At 41.9% G+C, this 23062-nt stretch overlaps 1 protein-coding gene across 6 annotated transcripts in view; it reads right to left on the bottom strand.

Moving 5' to 3' along the window:
- Positions 1-23062, bottom strand: part of KCNH1 (potassium voltage-gated channel subfamily H member 1) — a 466004-nt gene that overhangs the window by 327002 nt on the left and 115940 nt on the right. For all 6 annotated transcript variants that reach the window (XM_045048780.1, XM_045048781.1, XM_023248008.2 and 3 more), the window contains 3 exons: positions 20703-20826; positions 16667-16773; positions 3469-3597 (listed from right to left, as the gene is read on the bottom strand). In XM_045048780.1, coding sequence (XP_044904715.1) covers positions 3469-3597; positions 16667-16773; positions 20703-20725 — 259 coding nt within the window. In that variant the 5' untranslated portion in view covers positions 20726-20826. The remainder of the gene's footprint in view (positions 1-3468; positions 3598-16666; positions 16774-20702; positions 20827-23062) is intronic.

Below are 23062 nucleotides of genomic sequence, written 5' to 3'. Positions count from 1 at the left end.
GGTATCCTGACCTCGGTGGGGAGGCTGCGAGGCCAAGTTTGCCCTAATCTGCAGAGTCACAGATTCTCTTAGAGGAGCGGGTGCCATAACCCAACATACACAAGAGCACAGAAGACACTGAGGACCAAGATGGACAGTCAGTGTGGACACTGCCCAAGCACCCTCAAGTCTTCCTCCCCTGGTCTTTTCCCTATCACTATAGAAACAACCAAAAATCTAGGGTGGCTTCTTTGAGGAGCAGCCACTAAATCATCACCTTTCCATCATCCTAAGGGCAGAGGGATAAAATGTTAATACTGAAGGGGCCAAAGGCACCTGTGGCTGGTATCCACTGCCCGGTTTCTTTCCCAAGAGTGCCTCACGAATATCCCACAGGAAGACATACGGACAGATCAGCAGTTACAGCAGCTTGCCAGAGGCCTCACCCCTGAATATTCTCAGTCTTTGGCCTTTGAAAATCTCCTCTGGAGTTTTACATTCCTTTACTTTATCTGAATCTGGCTCAAGTTTAACTATGTAGCACTAAATTTGTGGGTCTCTGAAAATGAATTCGCTCCTTCAGTGTGAGACTATTTGGTGGAGTAAGAGACAAAACAAGAGGGGTAATCCATCCTCATCCTTTGGGGAGCAATGCAGAGAGCAAACCCTGAGCCTTACCATCGAACTCTTCTCTACCCACTTGCCCAAGCCTGCCAGCTGAGAAGCGAGAATAGGACAGAGAAAAATGTCCTGCAGCCCCACTACCAATTATCCATAATAACAGAAAAGTGAGAGATTCCATTCTCATTTCATCCAAGAATTCCCATCTACTCTGTCATTCTGACTTCAAATACATATACACACACCCCAGAGCTGCTACTAAACAGCAAACCTAGCTCGACTTGTATTTTCTGTCCAAAGGAAGGTCCTGCAGATACCTTTTGTCAGAGAGCAAAGGAAGTAGTCAAAAGATGGACAGAAAAGAGATAAGGAAGTCCAGGGGCCCAGATGATTCATAAAAAGGAGCTTGAGAACTGATACACTAAAGGAAAGGGGGTCTGGGGTGGCCCAATCACTCGCCAAAGGGGAGTTACGTTGTGTCAGATGCTAAAATAGTCCACTGAAGATTACCCTGTGTGTTTACCACTTTGTGGAGTGTTTCTGGGAAAATGTTAGGCACCAAGTGGCTTTCTCGTGTCACTACTGGATGCACTTATCCCACTCCCAAGCCCCAAAGTTAGAGAAAATAAAGTCACTTTAAAGACAATTTGAGTACAGTTGACTAAAAAGAAGACTAATCTGATGTTGGGAAACATCTTGTGCTGCTATGCCAAAGAGCAATTATCTGGGGATTTCTGGGGTTTGGGATAATCCACCCTTCCACTCCATCTCAAAAGTGAATTCTAAACAAGCCTGGGTCAGCAAGACTTCTGAGACTCTTATGGCTGACTGAGGTGCTGTACTGAAAACCCAGTTGGACCTGCCAGAACCTCTCAATGTGAGAGCACATCCAAGAAGAAATGTCAAGTCAGGAGAACAATCCAGCTACACAGCAACGTGTTTTCCTAGATTCGATCCTTGCAGCCAGAATTTCAGTTTATAGACTTACAACTAACAAGGCCTGGAGAACTGTCATGCTCTTCTATCGTAAACGGAATAATATAAAATTTGACCTTGTCCCAAGTGGACTACCAAATCAACGTCAGCCAGGGCCACAGTGACATAAAAGTGGGAGTGTCTAAACATACCCATCATGGCATTTAAAATGTACAGGCTTACGGAGACATTAAGGATGATCCACTAGCAGCGTTCCTGCAGGGAGCACTAAGGTGGGTGCGTGTGCACGTACCAAAACTCTCATCAGCGAGGAAATGCATCATTGAGGCAGGTTAAGTGAAGTAGAGCATTTTTTACTCCTGGAAAATAAACCTAGGTGAGCCTCACCGCGTCACTGTTTTTATCTCTTCTTTCACGTTTCATAAGAACCAAATGCAGACACCCAGGTGGCACATTCTCTGTTGGGTATGTCTTTCCTACTAAACAATACTTGCATGTCACCCAAAAATGTTCCAGTGGTGGTGAAACGCAAGTGTGCTGACTCAACCAAATCACGTTACTTTAAAGATTTAAGAGAAAACTTGCAAAAGCAAATGTCAAAATATCTGACTGCCTTTAAAACAGGATCTATGAGTTTATTCAGTTAAAAAAAGCCAATGGCGTTTCTGGAGGACAGAAGGGTGACCGTTAATCATAAGTGAGTCTATCACCGTGTAATCCCTGTTGCACTGAGGAATCTGCAAGTCAGAAACTAGGAATCAGGGAATCACAGATCTGCAGGAGAAAAAGGAGACTGCAGGAGGCTGAGGAACTGGCCGAGAAACTTGACATCTGCAGTCGTCTTAAAATCAAAAGGCAGGCTAAAATCGATTTACTGGGTTATCGTTATCAGTTTTAAAAAATAGGATGCACTGGTCTACACAGGACTGTGCTCTGAACTCTGTAAATGTGAGCATCCACATGTGCTAGAGGATTCAGCACCCACATAATGTTTTTTCTTTCCTCCTCTAAGGCACATTTTAACAATCACAATTTTGCCAGTTTTACTCTTGCCCGGGCCCTTCTAGCATCTCTCTGCTGCATCTTGGGAAACCGCAAGGAGCAGAGTTCTCAGAGAGAGCTGGAAAATCAGCCACAGAGCCAAGAAGCACTGCAACAAAGAAGAGCTGACGGCCTCCTGACTGTCTCGTGCGCATGCGAGAAGACAGATGGAAGAGAGGGCTGTGACACCCCCTAATCCCAAACCTCTGGGAATCACAAGCCATCTTTTGTACATCTGATTAGTGGAACCTCTTCAAGCATATACGTGTTCTAGAAATCCTGAGCCATTTCCTTCCTTGGCCCCCAGTATTATTCAAACAATACGTGCATGTGATATGGCTGAAGTGAGCACTAAAATCTGTGGTCACAAGCTGATCAAACGACCCATATGGAAAGGCTACTCAAGACCCTGGCCTCATTAATACCATGTTTCCAATGAATTCACCAGCCACAGACATAGCTCCATCAACCACAGAGGGAGAGATGTCAGTCAAATCTAACAAAGTTTATATACAAGTAAGATGAATGTGGCCATGGACTGCCTCATTTACTTGACTGAGACCTGTCCTGGGAACACCTAAAAAGACTCTGCTGATACCAAAGATGCCCACCTACCTTCTTCTGTCTAACCTTTACTGGAAAGGGTTAAGCTACAAAAGGTATAAAATTGATTCAAATGCTTTCCTAAACAAAGTTTTTTTTTTTCTCCTCCCCTTCTCCCGCTTAATACATTCCAGAATGATACAGTGCTTTACCCAACACAAATCTGAGTTTAAATCTTGATCTTTGTGCAGAGATTGCCTTGGCAACCTCAAATTCCCCGTAATGGGAGACACACCACGGGGGGGGGGGGAAGGCATAAATGTTTTTGTACAAATCAGAATTACAAACCTTTACATGAATCATCCTCAATGGGCTGTTTGAAAGCTGTTATGTCACTGAAAGTGCAAAGAAATAAAACCACTTTATCCTGTTCATTTCGAATTGGAGCAATTTTCACAAAGAACCACACAGGTGTCCCTGAAAGAGACATCAAAAGGTCGGTCAGTAATTTTCATTTTCACGTGAGGGGCTATGGAATAAAGACTTGGAAATGAATAGGTACACATATTAATTCATTTTTGAATGGTCTCATTCCTTTAGGTGCTGGGATATCATACCATTAATTCCTCTTCTTGCTGGAATAAAAAACTTTCATGGTGACTATTTGGCAGGGATTTTCTTTAGTTCAAATGATTTTGTAAGTGTAGATCTCTTAACCCTTGCAAAATGATTAGAAAATGGGTCAAGAACCTCCTGATCTTACGGAAGGAACTAAGGTACAGAAGCCTACATACTTGCCTTAGACCATGCAGGGGACAAGTAAACAGTAGGGACCAACAATGGGCATTGCCAACCATGGACAGCAGACCACGCAAACTCCAATTTCCATTGCTAAAAGGCCCTACTGTCAAAATCCAGTTTGGGAATCCATCAGTTTGACTCACATGCTCAATCAACCATGGGCCAAAAAAAAAGGTATATTTCTAAGTCTCTCTCCCAAAAATAAAGATCCAAAAGGTCCAATACAATGGGGCAGGTGACAACGCACTGAAGAAGGAGGAGAACCACCACGATGATTCTCCCAGCATAGGCTCCCTCAAAAAGGAGGTTTCTAGGTGGTTTAGGCTGTGATTATATTAGTGCTTTAGGAAGCTCAACAAATGTGTTTTAACTTCCAATCCTTATTCCTGAGTGAAAATGGGGGATAAATGAGGTCTTCCAAAGCACTGCCCTAATCTACACAAGGAGAAGGTGGGTGGACATATAGAGGTGGGTGGACTATAGAGGACATCACAGCAAGCCACACCAATCAACTCTCTGATGCAAAAATTAATGAGACACAAAGAAATGGTAGGTTCTTCCCTACCTAGTTCTCATACCCCAGGTCCTTAAACAGCATCTGGGAAATAACTTAATAACTATTGGCTGAATTTTGCATAACTGGGATAAAACTTTACATGCTATTTTATAACCATTTTGAAGTTAAAATACAATAAGTATTTCTCCATGTTAAGAATTAGAGAAGGCATGGTGTTCAGCATTCTACATATATTATTTTACTTTAAGAAGATAACAAGCAAACAACTCACTGAATCTTGGAGATGGAAATAAACCCCCAAGAGGTACCTGGGTCTCTGCTGGCAATCACAGCAAACTCTATCCTATGACATGGACAGAGAGACGTCTCTGATTGACATTAGCTTTACAAAACTGGCTATACCACTTATTCATATGGAAGTATAAATAACCATAAAATATACAAGCAGGCAGCAAATAGATCATATGGAAATATATTCTCTTTAAATCCTGATATTATCTGTGTAATCATCCATAGTTAATTTTAATCCTCTGTCCATTTTCCCTTTCCATAATTTTCGGCTGCCTGTTTCTGGATGCTTACAGAAGACAAATAGGTTATAAGGTCACCCTAAGAAAAATGTGTTTCAAAAGAAAAATCCACCATACAAAAATCACATACAGCATTCCAAAGTCAAGAAGAATATGGCCTTTGAAACCCCTACTGTTTTTGAAAGGTCTGTGTTACTATTCCTCCCAGTCCCCTGCTCAGAACCTGTAGGTTTTAAACCATTTTCAATTAAGCAACAGAAACCTCAGAATAAAGTGTCACATCAAGTGAACTTATACACCCACAGCTCTCCATTATATCCTAGCTGGTAAGACAAAAAGCAAACAAATCAAAAAACCATTTTCTTTCTGCTCTAAAAAAAACAAAAAACAACAACAACAACAAAAAAAAACTTAAGCAAGTTTTTTCAGATGGTAAACCAGAAAACAATGTGAATTTATCAAACCACTAAGGAATCAGATGAGAGCCCCCCCCCCCCGCTTTTGTGAGGTCTAACCCCAGAAGCCTCAATCTTGCTGGAATCCTTGGAACCACGGCCTTCCCAGCCACCACCTATGGGCCATCCACTGCACTGTGTCAGCTGGGCCTAATGCCTGTGAACTTTTCCAGTTGGAACTGTGCCATCTAATCTTTATATTCCATTTATGACTCTTGGGATTGATGACGTTAGCCCATATCAACCAGATCATGAGAGCCCCACTGTATTAGTCATGCTGGGAGGACTTTTTCACTTTGCTAGAGTTCAAGCTCATCTTGGACTCTCCCCATTTCTTTTTTTTTTTTAATTTTTTTTAACGTTTATTTATTTTTGAGACAGAGAGAGACAGAGCATGAACGGGGGAGGGTCAGAGAGAGAGAGACACAGAATCTGAAACAGGCTCCGGGCTCTGAGCTGTCAGCACAGAGCCCAACACGGGGCTCGAACTCACGGACCGCGAGATCATGACCTGAGCCAAAGTCGGCCGCTTAACCGACTGAGCCACCCAGGCGCCCCGGACTCTCCCCATTTCTACACGTAAAACTGTTTAAGGCTGTGTGCTTTTCTCCACCAAACCGTGCCCGATGTTTCCTCCAGAAATGTTCCCTGAGTAAACACATGCTATCCTGATCATTTCTTTTCAGTAAATAAATATGAATCTCATACCAAAACTTCCCATAGTCAGTATTCACTGCCTTAGAGTTCATCTCAAGCTGATCAGTTGGGCTTGTTGAGAGAGGAAACCTATTCCCCGATCCGGTGTTTCCTCGTGGAGAGACATCTTTCGAAGGAACTCTTGAGTCTTTTCCCTGGGTTGGTAATTTTGGGGTCAAGAACTGGATATGTTAGCTCAACCACTTCTCCACATCTGCGTTCTTAGAGATGAATCTGCATTCTGCTCTGTGTCCCCATTCTATAGATGGTAGGGGAGAAGTCAAAAAGGCAGGGGATGACTGGTAGAAGCCTGCGGTTCTCCAGTACTACCTGTGTTGGGTGGGTAAGTCCGTCTGATTCTAGAATTCACTTTTAGAAACTTTACTTGAACACAGACATCAACTACATTCTCTAGGATCAGCTTTACTGGACTTCAAAGTGATATTTTAACCTCCATTTGCCTGATTCCTGTATCTCTGTTGATTGGTTCTGATCACAGGCAGGGAAAGAAAGTGCTATGAGTTGGCCCCCTTCCAACTTTAACAATTGAGGACTCTTCCCTTAATTAGACCATAGTCCACTCTGGAGCAAGATATCTGAAATACTGCCGCTGTCTTATCAGCCTGCACCCCTATTTAAATGGCATCTAGTGCAATGCTTTCATAGGATCCCATTAGGTCATTACGTGGCTCAACTCCAGGAGGCACCATTCTGGAGTTGTGAAAACCAACAACCTTGGCAGGGTAGGAACTCTAAGAATGCCTGCTGAGTTTCAAAGAAATAAATCCTACTTCCAGTGTCTTCACAGTCATTCAGAACTTCCTCTCTCCCAAATTATCATTCCCTACAAAATCTAGGAAAGCAAGCAGAATGGGCTTAAATTTTTATTTCTGAAATTCTTTCAAAAGAGAACATGAGTCCCACCTAGGTGGCACAGAACAGTAATTCCAACCTTTTAATCATAAGAGCAAAGCATTTTTGACTAGTGAAACGTTACTCTAAGTCTCAATATATGAAACAGTTGCTTCAAGTGAACATAGGCTGTCCAGACCCTGGAGCCCCACTCAGTTTCTCTTCCATCCCTCTGGATGCCCCCAAGGATATTCAGGAGCTTCCTGGAGGCAGAGGCCAGGGATTTCTCCTAGAGCCCAGATTCTGGAGTAGGATTCTTTCCACCAAGATAAAGAGAAGCAATGCATGCACAAATATTCACACATACAGTCACAAAATCAGGGAGATGAGGTTAATCAGGAAAATTCTGCCTCTGCACCCAAGTGGCTACAGTGGAAAAATCGAGAAAAGCAAGTATTTGATGTCCTGTTTCTGTAAAAGGACAAAGGGTGAATAATAAATAAAGGAAGATCAATGCACAAATCTAGGAAAAACACAGCAAAGGCTGATGGCAAAGGCAGCTGCTGCTGGGACAGCAGGTCTTTCCTGGCTGAAAGTGCAAGTGGAAGGGCAGCCCTGGGGTAGGCCCCTCCTCCTGGTCACTCTGTGATTCTCATCCTTTACTAGCTCCCTTGGGTCATGGAGTAATGAACCTGACAACTTGACCTGGCTATAGTGTTTCTCAACCCCAGAAGTCAGATAACAAAACAGCAAGGCTCAGATGTACAAGGGACTTTTTGGCCTCCATCAGGCTTCCTCCTACCCTGGGCCTCCTCCCAGGTACTCTCTGTAACCAGGCAGCCAGGCCATATTCAACAGCAACAGAATTGACCAAGCCACTATCACTGGCTCATGGGAATGGCTGCATGAGCCATTCAGATAGATCCAGAAACTAGACCAGGGCATGGCGGCTGCCCCAGGAAACAGACCAATTGGTCTCAGGTCACCTTCACTGAGATAAATAACAAATACAGAGAGTATGAGAGAACACCAGGGGGAAGCAGTGGCTACTGGCCATTAGAACATCTGATTGGGATTCCCAAGCCCAGGGTTTGAGCCCTATCTCTTAGTTTATTGTACACTTTGGCCATGTCACCTTAACCTCTTAGAATTGGTTTCCTCATTTGCAAAGTAGCGATAATAGAATTACTTTAGATTCAGTAAAACTACACACATGTCTGATACGTTCCTCCCTTCCTTTTAAATTCTTTGCCGGTAAGATTGAAATGTTCAATCTCACCTCACAGAGGTGTTTGGATGACTCAAAAGAGAATGTATCTCAAGGTGTTTAATAAAACTCCAAAGCTGCCTCTACCTGTTCTGAGAAAGAGGGCCACTCTCAAACATGAGGGAAAAGCTAGAAAAATCAATGCTTAAGCCTCACCATAATTCAAATTTGATTGAAGAGCAAAACACAAAGCCTAAATAAATGGAGAGAGTTACATTGTTTGTAGATGAGAAGATTCAATTTTGTAAGATGTCAAACCTCCCTGTTTAATATATAAATTTAATGGAATTTCAATCAGAATCTCAGTTGTTCTTTTTTTGTTTGTTTTTCTCGGAGTTGATGAATTGAAATTCAATTCAAGTAGAAAAATAAAGCAGAAGAAGGGCCAAGAAATCTTTGAACTTTTTTGAAAGAAAAATAGTGACAAGGACCATCTACCACAGCTGACCCTTGAACAAAACAGGTTTGAGTTGCGCACATTGACTTATACCCCAATTTTTTTTCTGTAACTATATTGTCTGTAAATGTATTTTTTTGGTAAATGTATTTTCTCTTCATTATGATTTTTTGTAACATTTTCTTTTCTCTAGCTTACTTTAAAAATACAGTAAGACATATAACATTCAAAATATGTTTTAACCATTTATGTTATTGATAAGGCTTCCAGTCAATTATAGGCTATTAGTAGTTGTTTTTGGTGAGTCAAAAGTTACACCCAGGAGGTGCTCCTGGGTGCTCCAGGTGCTCCTGGGTGGCTCAGTCAGTTAAGCCTCCAACTCTTGATTTTGGCTCAGGTCATGATCTCATGGTTTGTAAGACTGAGCGCCTTGTCGGGCTCTGTGCTGATGCTGTGGAGCCTGCTTGGGATTCTCTCTTTCCCTGTCTCTCTCTGTCCCTCCCATGTGCGCTCTCTCTCTCTCTCTCTCTCTCTCTCTCTCTCTCTCTCTAAATGAATAAATAAGCTTTAAAAAAAAAGACCCAAGGAATTGACAAAATCTTTTTAAAAAAAAAAGTTATACTCACACTTGCGAGACAGTTTGGTACCCCTAACTCCACGTTGTTCAAAGATCAACTGCACAGGAACTAAGAGCCATGGGCACTGGCTTTAAAACAACAATATCATTCATTGAATTCATTGAGTGCTTACAGTGGAGCCCATTGTGGTTTATTTCTCATAGCCCCACCATGAGATGGATTGCGACTACATTATCCCCCAATTTTAAACATGGGGAACCCAAGTGGGAGAGCATTTTAATCAAGCTCACATAGCTAATAAGTTACAAAAGGACTCCTGGAAAAGGTGAGGAGAGAAACAAGCCCATAAATGTGTGAGAATCTAGCATAGAAGAAAAGGACACTTCAGGGTCCCTGGGTGGTTCAGTTGGTTAAGCATCCAACTCTTGATTTCAGCTCACGTCACAATCTCACAGTTCATGAGATCAAGCCCCACATGGGGCTCTGCGCTGACATCATGGAGACTGGGATTTTCTCTCTCCCTCTGTCTCTGCCCCTCCCTCGCATGCATATTCTCTCTCTCTCTCTAAATAAATAAATAAATAAACAAAAAAAGGAAAGGACATTTGAAATTAAAAGGGAAGAGCTGAATTCTTTAGTACATAGAACTGAGACAACTGAATAAGCAATGTGGAAAATAAATTGAGACTGCTACGTCACATAATACATAAAAATACATATTTAATGTTTAAATTTAAAATTTTTTAAATGTTTATTTTTTGAGAGATAGAGAAAGAGTGTGAGCAGGGGAGGAGCAGAGAGAGGGAGACACAGAATTCGAAGCAGGCTCCAGGCTCTGAGCTGAGCTGTCAGCACAGAGCCCAATGCAGGGCTCAAACTCACGGACCATGAGATCATGACCTGAGCCAAAGTTGGACGCTTAACCGACTGAGCCACCCAGGCGCCCTAATGTTTTAAATATTCTAACATAGCTATAAAGGTACCAGAAGAAAAAAGGAAGAATATTTTTATCATTTAGGTAAGGAAAAGAGCTTCCTAAACATATATAAAGCTCCATATAAAGCTTTATATATAAACATATATAAAGAACCATAAAGGAAAATAGTGACATAAATTCATTTTACTTATAAATGGTATAAAAAATATAATTAAAAAGAAAACATGTTTAAATAAGAAAAATATTTTTCAACATTGAATCAATATCCCTTACATATAAAGAGCTCCTAGCACTGAATAAATGAAAGACAATCCATTAGAAAAATGGGCAAAATATGATGGTTTTTCTATTAGATTTCTCCACAACTAGACTGTAACCTCCTTAAAGGCAGAGTCAGTTTCTTATACCTGGATCTCTTTGGCTCAAACCCATAGGCCTACAGTAGGTAATCAATAAGTATTTGGCTGGCAACTTCTCCCTGCTGGCTTGGCACAACCACAGTAAGAAGCCTTTTCCTCAGCTTCTCTAATGGAGAAGCTGATCTAGAAGTCTCAAACATGAGGCCACCTGCCACACCACAAATTGTGAGGTCAGTCACATGCTGTGGAGAGTTACCCAGAGTGTCCTGCTTTCACTCAGAGCTCATACTTCATGATATTCTTGTTTGAAAAATGGAAAAACTATGTGCCTAGCACAAGAGCGACCCCCCAAATATTTACTGAATGAGGTCATTAATGATTGTCATTGATGTAACAAAATTATCCAACATACTGTGAATGAGTGAAGTAACAATACAAAACACATAGCACTACTAAAATGACTGGGTTTGTTCGTCAGACTGGCCAACAGATAGAAAGAAATCTTTCAAGTAATCCATCCTTGAAGATATTTAATAGTATTCCACACATTCATTCCAAAGCACACCAGGAAGCCTTTTGCTAATTACTCCCAATTCCTAAAAAGTAGGACAAACATTAATGCTTATCAATAGAAGATTCTTTCTACAAGGCTGTCCTTGCAAATACTAGTAAAGAATGAGAGAGAGGGAAAAAAAGCAATTCATTACGAGTTTACTAAAAAAGCCAATAAGAAAATCACCAGAATTAAATAGAATATATGAGCAAAGAAACTGAACAATTAACAAAGAAATGATCATTTTAAATGGAAGATAAATAGGAAAAAATACTTCAGTCTCACTAGCATTAAAAATACTCATTAAACAAAAAAATTTAATTGTAGGCAATTTGATAAATTGAAAGTTATACTGCAGTGCTGGTGTAGTACAATGAGTCAGACTCAAAATCTGCAAGTGAACTTGGGAATGGGTTCAATTCTGAAACACTGTTTGGCAAAGTGTCTCAGGAACCTTAGTTCACATTCTCTGACAGTGTAATTCTTAACTTCTAGGAAATATTTCAGAATGTCAATAAATACCTTTACATGAAGATACCCACTTTGGCACTGTGTTTAATAAAGTTTAGAGCCTCATAAATATCCAACAATGGAAGAAGTATTAATGAAATTCTTTTCTAAATTATATTTATGGGGAATTTTAATGAGGATATTTTTATGATAAAAGATTGATATATGTATGACTTCAAGTTGTACACACGTCAGAGGCGCCTGGGTGGGTCAGTCAGTTCAGCTTCCGACTCTTGATTTCGGCTCCTGTCATGATCCCACAGCCCCCTGTTGTGCTCCACGCTGGATGTAGAGCCTGCTTGAGATTCTCTCTCTCCCTCTGCCCCTCCCCCAATTCATGCACGCTCTTGAAAGAAAGAAAGAAAGAGAAAGAACAAAGAAAGAAAGAGAGAGAGAGAGAGAGAGAGAGAGAGAGAGAGAGAGAGAGAGAAAGAAAGAAAGAAAGAGAAAGAAAGAATACACATCAAAATCTCAATTATGTATCATGTGCAAGAAAAACCTAAACACGCCAAAACCTTAATAGCATAGTAGTATTTCTCTGAGTCTTTGGGGCAATTGTTTTTCTTCATATCTTCATGTGTTTCTCATAGTAAAAATGATTCAATTTAAAAATCATAGAAACAAAATATAAATTCTTCTAGATGATGACATTTCACAGCTAAAAATCTCAACAGGGGTGACTTTTCTCCCGTGGGATTCTACACTGCTTTAAAATGCTGAGAGTTTCAGTCTATTGAACCAGACATTTTGTCTCCTCCCTCCTCTCCTCCCGCCCATTTCTGTTCAGTCTGCTCCTTGAGGGCATCACTGGTCAGTTCAGCCCCGCGCTGCTCCCACCGCGGCTCTGATACCCTCTCTCTGAATCAAATGCTTCTTTCACTCATCTGTTTCTTGGTAACTACCAAGCCCCTTCAAAGTCACTCAACAAACATTCACACAGCACCTCTTTTAACTGCGCTGCTACCTACTGGGCATGCTCTACCTCAGGTCAGAAGTAGAGTTCCTGACAGGAAACGCGGTGCTTCCCACTTCCTGGGCACCACCCAGGGCCAAGCAGACGGAGGGGAGAGCCAGTCAGTGGGTACCACTGATGAAGTCCCCACACTCAGTCCTCCCCAGTCCTGGAGGAGACATCCCTGGACCTCTCTCCTTCATAACTGACTCTTCCTCCCTCCCCCAGCAGGCCGCAACCATCTCATCAAGGGAGGGGGGAGTCATTCCTAAGTGGGTCCCTGACCTCCAGTTTCCTGTGCTCCATTCCATCTCCCCCACTCTACTGGAGTCATCTTTATAAAATGTAAATCTGCTTATATATTTAACGCCCCTCACCCCCACCCTCTTTCTCAACCAGTGTTCTTAAGGCGAATTCTAAACTCTATAATGTGCCTATGTTCCTGGTCCCTCCAAACCTCTCCAGCCTCAACGGTTACCCCTTTTCAGTGTATATGTTTATGTAATTACTCCATGAGTTTGCGGGGAGCATTTGCTGTGTATCAGGCACTGTGCTGGGTGCAGGGGATCCAGCCGTGCAGGAGACACACCCTGTAGGCATGGAGGTCAGTTTTCACTATAGCTGCCCTCTGTCCTGGCTGTGCAGCATGTGATACGTGCACAGCAGTACTGGCATCACCTAGGAGCAGAGGCTCAGACCCTTTCACAGGCCTACTGACCACAACTAGCACTGCAATGTGCAGGTGGTTTCTTATGCATGTCAAAGTCTGAGAAGCCCTGCTTCGGGTCTCTTGAAACTTCAGCGCTTGCTCTCACCACATGCCTTTCATCAGCCCTGGCTACTCTTTGCCCTTCCCTCTGCCTAACTCCCACCCTCCCTCAGTTTCTGCATGATTTCCTGTCTGCTAGGAAGACTTCCTTCCCTGCCCTCCTAAGTTAGGGTTCAGTGACCTCCTCCAAATGTTGTCACCATCAAAACACACACACACACACACACACACACACACACACACACACACTTTGGAAATAAGTATTTAAAAAAAGGAGGGGGGCACCTGGGTGGCTCAGTTCATTGAGCATCAGACTTTGGCTCAGGTCATGATCTCACAGTTCGTGGGTTTGAGCCCCACATCAGGCTCACTGCTGTCAGCCTGTCAGCACAGAGCCCACTTCAGATCCTCTCTCTCTCTCTCTCTCTCTCTCTCTCTCTCTCTCTATTCCTTCCCCACTTGCACTCACCCCAAGATAAATGAGTATTAAAAACAAACAAACAACAAAAAACCACTTAGGGCTTTGTACCATCTGTTGTACAGGCAGAGGCTGTGTCTGTCTTCATAACCACATCCCTAGCATAAAGCCTGTGTCTGACATAGAGTAGCAGGTCAATAAAAAAGCAGTTAAAAAAAAAGCACAGAATTCAGTGCAAATATAAAATTCCCAGGCTTAATAAATAATTTAAAGTTTCTAAATTCCTGAGGACAGGATGGGATTTGGAGTGGGGGGGCGGGGAGAGGGCTGGTGAACAGGTTCCTAGGAAGAAACCACTACTATCTGCATTTCATGCTGCATGTTTTACATACAGGCTTAGCCTTTTATGGAACTCCCCACTGGCCCTCTAGACATTTTTGTATAAATCAGAAAGAGAAGCTCCTCCCTCAGCACAGATGTAACGCTAGGCTAGGGTGCACGGAGGATTCGGCACACAAACCACAAGCTGGTTTCCAGTTGCCACCCCCTCCCCCCACGTAGGGCGTAGCCTGCACAACCATATATGGTGGCCCTGCCTTGTACCCACAGTTAGATAGTCCCAGTCTTGGAAGAATGGCCTTGGAACAAGTACTGGAAACCAGGTCCTGGCTCCACATGACCCTGAGTAAGGAATTTAACTTCTTATACAATGGATATCCATAACATCAGCCATGCCTACTGTATGGGGCTTAGAGAATCAACATTTTAAAATAGAGTGGAGTCATACCTTCTACAGAGTTTATTTTCTGAAGTCAAAGGGTAAGGTAAAAATTTCAAATGACCAAATTACTCTTGAAAATTCCTTACCACCACTCAGGAAGTAAAGTCCCATGCTAGGCTGACGTGCCCCGCTGGAGACGGGCACGCAGCTCTCAATAAGCCTACCACAACCTGAAAGGAGGGAAGAGATGCTCATTCCTTGGTAGAACAATAGTTGAACTAATTGGCACACATATGTGGGCCATGTCTACCTGAAGTATAGAGTCACCCTCAGTGCAATGAGATGCTCGCAATACAAGGCCTTCAGCCTGGGAGGCAGCTGAGGGAACAGCAAGCGTCCCCCCTCCCATTGCATACCCCCTCTGGAGTACTTACCCCCTGACGGGGCTAGCAAGTGAAATCACTGACTCCATTTAAATTAAGTTCCCCTTTCCCTCCTTTCTGTGCCAAACACATATAATTTGAACAAGTTAAATGCATAGTAATGAAGGTTGAAAACTCTGAAGCAAAATATAAATGCAAAGCATTATTTTTGTGATACACCTACCCAATTGGTATTCTGTGTCAAGGGGAAATCCACACTGTCCCATACGAAAGGCTCCCAGTGTGGAAAACCTTGAACTGACTCCATTAGCTCAAGGCACATGTGCAGAGGAGAAGGCCAGTGTGCTCCTGTAAGAGCTCGTGCTTTGGGTTGTGTTCCCCATCAGCACAGAGCCATTCACAGTCTTCACCTCGCTCCTCTCCTGCCTAATAGTGAGGTAGGAATAAGATCTACTGGCTGAAAGAGGGAGATGGAACAAGGAGCCACATTAACATCAAAGCTACAGGAACAACCCTCTTGGATTCATTGATGCCCTGAGGCAGTCTCTCAGATCAGCACCAGCACAGGCCACCAAACAAACAGTCCTCTCAGCTGGCTGGTCCAACACTTGCAGTACTGAAGAAAAGTCCCAGCACCTTCCAGATAAAAGCAACATGTGCCCTTTGCTTTCCAGAGCAAAATGCATCACTCTGAATGCCACCAAAATAAACACTTATCTTCATATGCTATCTGGGCCACGCGGGAAACATTGTATTGAACCTATGACCTACCATTCAATCCTACATAAAGAACAGAATGCTTTACAAACAAAATCGTTTTTTAAAAACAAAAGCAAAGTACTATTTAACATCTCTGCAGCTCTGCTATGACCACATGCCCCACGTTTCCATACTTCTAACATAGCTAATCCCCATTCAACAGGAAACCTCCTAAGAGAAAAGCAAGTTTTAAGCTGTGTATGGCTATTGATGTAAATTCTTCATTAATACACTTTGAGGAAGTATCGTAGCAAAAACAAATACATATTAACACCCCACTGTGAATATTAATACTGTCTCTGATGGAAAGCTGAGGTCATCAGGAGAAGAACTCTATTCAGAAACTGTATTTTTTTTAATGTTTTATTTATTTTTGAGAGAGAAGGAGAATGTGAGCAGAGCAAGGGCTGAGAGTGAGAGGGACAAGGATCCAAAGCAGGCTCTGTGCTGAGAGCAGAGAGCCCGACACAGGGCTTGAACTCACGAACTGTGAGATCACGACCTGAGCTGAAGTTGGGACACTCAACACCCTCAGCCTCCCCTATTCAGAAACTCTTTTTTTTTTTTAATTCCAATATAGTTAAACATACAATGTTATATTAGTTTCAGGCATACAACATAGTAACTCAACAATTCTCTATATTACTCAGTGCTCATCAAGATAAGTGTACTCTTAATCCCCTTCACCTAATAGGGCATCTGATGGTGTTACCTACTGTGCTAGGTACTACGGAAGACAAATACAAAGAGGATCTGGCCAGAGTCACTGTCCCACGTCTTCCTTTCCCCCAAGAAGGCTTAAAGTCTACAAATGCCTTGAGCCAACAGCTCACCATACAGGAAAAACACCAACTTGGCAGAAAAAGAGATCAAGAAGTCTTATTTGGTCGGTGACAAGTTCAAATGTTCCATAAGGATCAGGGTAACTCGGCAATCCAAACCTTTTATTCAAAACAGACACAACAGCCTCAGGTAACAACACTCAGCTGATGGAGGAAAAGAAAATGCAAGACAGTAACAAAGGAACAGGACCTCTTTTACTATCCCAAGTGCATAAATAAAGGTATGGTTCAGGATGGTCTTAATACTCACTGTTCTTCTTGTACATCAAAATTTCAAAGGAATTCATCTCATAGTTCTCAAATGTTTGTCGAACCTTTTCAATTGTGTCTTTATCAGTCAGCTCCCCATACATGAAACTGCAAATCAACCAAAAAGCTGAAGTTAGTTCCACAAATACTGACTATTGTACCATCATATGTTAAATATGTTTCCTATACCCAGCACTGTGATATGTGAAATGAACACACACACACACACACACACACACACACACACACACACAAATGCAAACATTCATTCAATCAAGAAAGCTTCACTAATTCAACTGTGACTGGCACTCTACCACTGCCCCCCAAAAATGAACAGTATTATAAGGAAGACACCCAGAAAAGTGTGGATCAGGAAACAGTATGACCAACACTTTTGGAATTACAGAATACAGGCACAGAGTGGTCAGTGAAGGCTTCCCAGGGTAGAGGCAAATGAAATCTAAAGAGCAGGTGGAAATTAATGAGAAGAGGAAGGGAAAAAACATTCCAGGCAAAAGACGAGCATATGCAAAGGCACAGAGGTTAAGAGTGAGGTTAATTCTGGAATCTGAATGTAGTTCAGTTCAGTGTGACTGGAATATACACAAGGTGGGGAGATTTCACAACAGATAACATAGAAATAAAAGCACAGACCAAATCACGAAGGAGCACATGGCATTACAAGCCATGTGAAGTCATTTAAACTTTATCTTGAAAGCAATGGGGTGGAGGGAGCAAACACTGGGAGGTTTGAAGCAAGACAGTTCCATAATCAGATTTGCATTTTAGAAATACAACTCAGCGAAACTTCCCAGGAAAGATGGCAGAATAAATGTGGGCCATATATTTTTCCTCTTCTAATTCCCAACAAAATAAACAAAAGAATGGGGAAAAAATCACAGAAATTCATCAGCCAAAGAATTGCACCAAAGGGTGCAATTTGATGCTCTAAACATTAAGGCAGAGCTGAGGAAAGAAACAGAAGATTCAGCCACTGTCTGGGAAGCTCTGTTTCCTACCGACCCCACCCCAGCCCACCCCCAAAAAAGCACCAGGTTTAAAAAATTGAAATGATAAAATCCTGTAACTCTTAGTACTGCTCACATTTGGAGAAAAGTAGACTAAGGCGGGGTGGGGGTGGTGGAGATAAGTAACATGGAAGAAAATTAGAGAAAACCTCTAGATAGTAGATATTCCTACCGACTAATACTGGTTCTCAGCAGAGGCCCGAAAACTGCCAGGACTGTCCATTTTCCTGGGCCCCACCATGAATATGGTCTGAAGACCCAGATTTGTCCCTCTAGGAATAAGACACACCCCAACTAGGTGGAGTAAACCATGGCACCGGGACACTAACAAAATGGGAGAGGACAAAAGCCATCTCTCAATGGGGCAGGAAAAGCCACTCCTGACCACCTCAGGCCTGCATGTGACCAGAAAAGAAGGACACCAACGCCCAGCCTCTGAATCTCGGGTAATGTGGAAGCAGTGGCTTGTGTTCCTAAACAATCCCATCTTCCAAAATTGTGCACGCGGAATGCAATCCAACTTCCTCTTGATGCCTTGAATCACAGAATCTTAGAATTTCAGAGCTACAAAGAACCTCAGAGGCAACCATCAACTCCAATGCTTCGCTTGGCCTCATACTGGAACAGCCTTGAGCTTACTGTAGGCTTCTGCTTGCCAGCACTCTATAAAAAAAAAATGTGCCCTAGCTGTTGACTTTATAAATTCTGTGTCACTTGTGTTATTATGTCCCTTCCCAGCCCACTGAGAGACATTATTATCTATGGTTCACCTTGTGCTTCTCTCATGCAGCACTCTGCTTTTCATCTATGAATCAGGAAAACAGACAACCGAGCTTGTTGAATTACCTTTAAAAAGATGGCTAGATCAAGACTAAATTCGCCCTGCCTGAGAACAAGAGGACTTTTCCTAGGAGGTAAAAACGGAGCTCTGGGACCATCTTATATAGCCAGTTGCCTTTTTTTTTTTTTTTTTTTTTTTTTTTTAATTTTTTTTTTCAACGTTTATTTATTTTTGGGACAGAGAGAGACAGAGCGTGAACGGGGGAGGGGCAGAGAGAGAGGGAGACACAGAATCGGAAGCAGGCTCCAGGCTCTGAGCCATCAGCCCAGAGCCTGACGCGGGGCTCGAACTCACGGACCGCGAGATCGTGACCTGGCTGAAGTCGGACGGTCAACCGACTGCGCCACCCAGGCGCCCCGCCAGTTGCCTTTTTTAGCTTTCTCTGAGTTAATTTGCTAGATAAGTGACCCCCATTTACGTGACATGATGGTATACATGCTGGCAGTTTCCTTCACAAGGTAAAATGAATCCCTGTAAAATGGAGACTTGAAATAAGTGAAGTGCCGTAATTACTCCCAGCTTCCATCAGTCTTATGTACTGTAATATAACGGTAGCCATAAGTTTCCTTTACCTGGACATTAGATTTCATATGCCTACAATGCAAGAAATAAGCAAAAGAGGTTCCTGAGCCATTAGGAATATAGTGAGCACAAAGGCATGTTTACTTTATTGTTAGGGAGGGGACACTTGCAGAGAATTAAATACGTTTCCTACAGTTGTGCATAAAAAAGTTGGCTAACTTAAGTGTCTGATTATAGCCAATAAGAAGCAAGAAAGGGAAGGAAACGTTGCTTCAGTCACACCAAAAAGTGAAGCTAACTCTCCCGATTTGTTTCTATTGTATATGTGTATATACCGATGTAGACGCAGATATGGATGTAGATGCTTATGAGGAGAACCACAAATATAACAGAATTTTATTGCGGTATTTAATAGTCATAATTTCCAAATCTTTGAGGGAAGAAGGGGAATCTTACATTTCCCATTCCCCAGACCCAAAACACCTAAAATATAAGAAAATGGTATTTTCAAAGCATTTAATACTTTTCACCAAACTAGTTACATGGCTGATTTAATACCATCAAAATGAAAACCAAAGACTATGCCTGTGTCAGACAGGTTTTGCCACCCCTCAGAGAGGAGTTGCTTTCTTGATCTGGCAGGTCTGGGAAAACGATTCCACTTAATGCAAACACCACTAAAGACAGAAGACTCCGAAGAAGGCAAGGAGTGAGAGAAGCCCAAGGCTGTGCTGAGCCAAGACCTTGCCAGGGCAGTGCAGGGGGGCGTCTGGCACGGCCAGGGACAGGCTCTACTCTGCGTGCTCTGCTGGCTCTGCTCTCCTCCACACCGTGAAGGTGCTTTAAAAGAGTGTTTCTAGCACCACAGCTCAAGGGTACAGCCTGGTTAGTAACCCGGTCAAATGCATAGGCTATGTGCACTGTTAGCATCATTTGCCTCTGTCTTTGAGGTTGTGACCGGAGATGTGACAGAATGATTCAGAAGGCAACAAAATCCTAGCTCTCTTCTCCTTTTCTGGTGAAAAGCCCTATGAACAAAGTCCTTGTTTCCAACATCATAGTGATTCTTCTCAAATAGTCATGTATTTTTTTTAAATTAATTTAATCATTGGGGTGTCTGGGTGGCTCAATCAGCTAAGTGGCTGACCCTTGGTTTCAGCCCAGGTCATGATCTCACAATTCGTGCTGACAGCACAGAGCTTGCTTGAGATTCTCTCAATCAATCTCTCTAAATAAATAAATAAATAAATAAATAAATAAATAAATAAATAAATCTTAAAAAATTAATTTACTCATCTAAAATTTTATTTCATTTTCATTTGATTTTATTTCATCATCTTTCAAATCATGTAACATCTCACAAACTTTTGAATTCCTGTTTTATAAAGAAAATGACTTTCCCGAGTTTTTCTAGCACCCCTCCCCCACATCTCAGTGACTTCAAGTCCCTTATTTTGTACAGACCATGCTTTAAGGCTTCTTGGATTTCCCAGCATGTTGCGTGAACTAGAGGTAATATTACCATAAACATTCCCGTATAAACATTAAATGAGAGAAAGGCAAATCCCACACCAAGTAAGCCATTTTTATTTTTCCAGAAAATACCAGGATAGACTGGTCAACAGAACAACCCCAAACATAAATACCTGCAGGTACTGCTTTTTTGCATCACTTCCGCCCTGTGATAGCCAGACAGCTTGCAAAATCCATCATTGCTGTACACGATAGGCCAGTCCACTATCTGGGCATTCCCCAACACAAAATTAGTATCTGTTAAGAAAAAAAAAGGAAGGAGAAAAGAAAAGAAAAGAAAAGAAAAGGGCATATGAGGCAAGACATTAGTTGAGATTCAATGAGGATATAAATAATGTCAACCAATCCAGGTATCTTTGCTTCCCTCTAAAACAGTCTCTTCAACAGGAAAATGGCCCTGTGCAGAATACAAAAGAACAGTCCTTTAGAGCTGAATATTTGGAATCCAAATGCTAAGGTTATTATACTCCAAGAAGAAGTTAGCCAAGGAAGCATACTTAACCAACCAACCGATGAATCTTGCAGAGATTCAGTGATTCCCAGGAGATACATTCAAGTTCTAACTAATCTCAATGAATGTACACTGGTACTATGGAGCAAGAGAGAACATAAAAGGAATTTCTTCTGGGCTCCATCTAGCATCTTAGCCTTATCAGTCTTTTGGCCAAAAGCTACACATTGGCCTTGTTGACCCTGAGTAGCATTTACCCATGCTAAGAGGAGACAGTCTTCTTAGGAGGCAGAGGAAGAGAGACAGAGGATTGCCTCAAGAAACACACCAGATAGCCCTCCTCTTGGTAAGGAAGTGACTAGACACCCCCCCCCCCCATACTAGAGCCTTGCAGAACCTGATCAAGAGGCTCGTGATGGCAAAAGGTTTCTTGCTGATTTTGAGATTTTTGTAGCAGCAGACGCCACGTGTCAGAGCTCTTTCACTGACCACCAGCCCACGTTCACTTCAGATGCAGGGATGAAGTCAGCAGGTATGGCTGCTCAGTGGGTTCTCATCACTTCCCACATTTCTGAAAATCAAAAGCCTTCAGTATTTTCTGTGCTCTATCAACTGTCCCTTTTTTTCTCTTCAAGACATTAAATTAAGCAAATAACATCCAGAATTTAAATATAATCATTTTTAGCTTGGCTCTCTCCTCTCCACAGAATACTTACCCCTTCCTCAAGAAAAGAAAGAACATGCACAAACCCTTCTTTATTGTAAACTGATGGGGGTTTGTTTGTGTATGTGTACTGGATAGAGTGAAACAGTAGTGACATATAATGTCTTCATTTAATTGGGAGGTTAATTTTATTCTAGTACAGCATTTATTATTTATTCACAACATGGGTAACCATCCTTCCTATCTATGTGGGGAGGAGTGGAGGAATGAAAGGGAGGAGAAATAACTAAATACAGTAATCTACTTTTGAGAATGTTTTCATCTATTTAAAAGGAACTATTAAATCTATTTAAAACACAACTTTCATGAAGTTAATCTATAAACCTGTTAAATTTATAAATAAGCTTTTATTGAAAATCTACAACCAGTCTTTCCCTCTGTCTCTCCCATATAGTCATGAATACTTGTTGAGTGCCCACTAGGTACCAACCCACCTTATAAGACCCTGGAGATATCCAGCCTGATGAGATATGGTCCATGCACTCCAGGAACTTATCAGGACAAGAAGATGTGCATAACCAACTGAAGAAAGCAGTAACAAACTGATTAACTCCAAGGTAGGCAAAGAATTGTGTCTCAGAGGGGTCATATATGAACTTGTTCTAGTCTGGAAAGATGAGTAAGACTCATTCAAACATTGTGAATGCCTAACATGTATGATACAAAAACAATATTTAGAGAAACGAAAATATGATGCCTGCCTTTGGTAAGGCTGTGGGAGGAAGGGAACATTCCAGGCTGAGAAGCAACATGAGCAAAGGTCTGACAACATGGAACACATAAAGACAGGTGTAGACAAACAAAGGTCAGTCAGGAAGATTGGAGAATGAGCCCAAATACCAGACTGGGATGGGTCTTGACTGTCAAAGATTTTCGACTTTGTTCTAGAGACAGAATAACTCTTTATATGTTGGTCTTTTCTTCCTGAATAATTCACATTTCTTGAAAAGAACAACTTAGCCTTTAAAAAAAGCACAACATTCACTAAATCACCCCTGAGTGTATATGAAGTCCAGTCAGTTTAACTATCTCTCTTGTTGAGTAAAATTGTCAGTAATTTCCTTCAAAGACTTAGAGCAGTTAAAGAAAACTGAGTGAGCTTTTTCATGGCTAGTGCCCCACTAAAGCTATGTGTTAAGAGGGAATAAGAGCCAGTTATAGATAATAATTGACTGCTTGTGTTTATTTTCTCTCCTCTCTAGGCACCATTAACATAAAATTAAATGAATTAAAAAGGTAAAAATCCACAAAAATTAGAGGAAAAGAAAACAGAAAAAAAAATGACTATGGAAGAAGCA

Source organism: Felis catus, chromosome F1 (genome assembly GCF_018350175.1).
Source record: "Felis catus isolate Fca126 chromosome F1, F.catus_Fca126_mat1.0, whole genome shotgun sequence".
In the NCBI taxonomy this organism is placed as follows: domain Eukaryota; kingdom Metazoa; phylum Chordata; class Mammalia; order Carnivora; family Felidae; genus Felis; species Felis catus.
The sequence above is the reverse complement of the archived record's forward strand: the minus strand, read 5'-3'. Positions and strand labels throughout refer to the sequence as shown.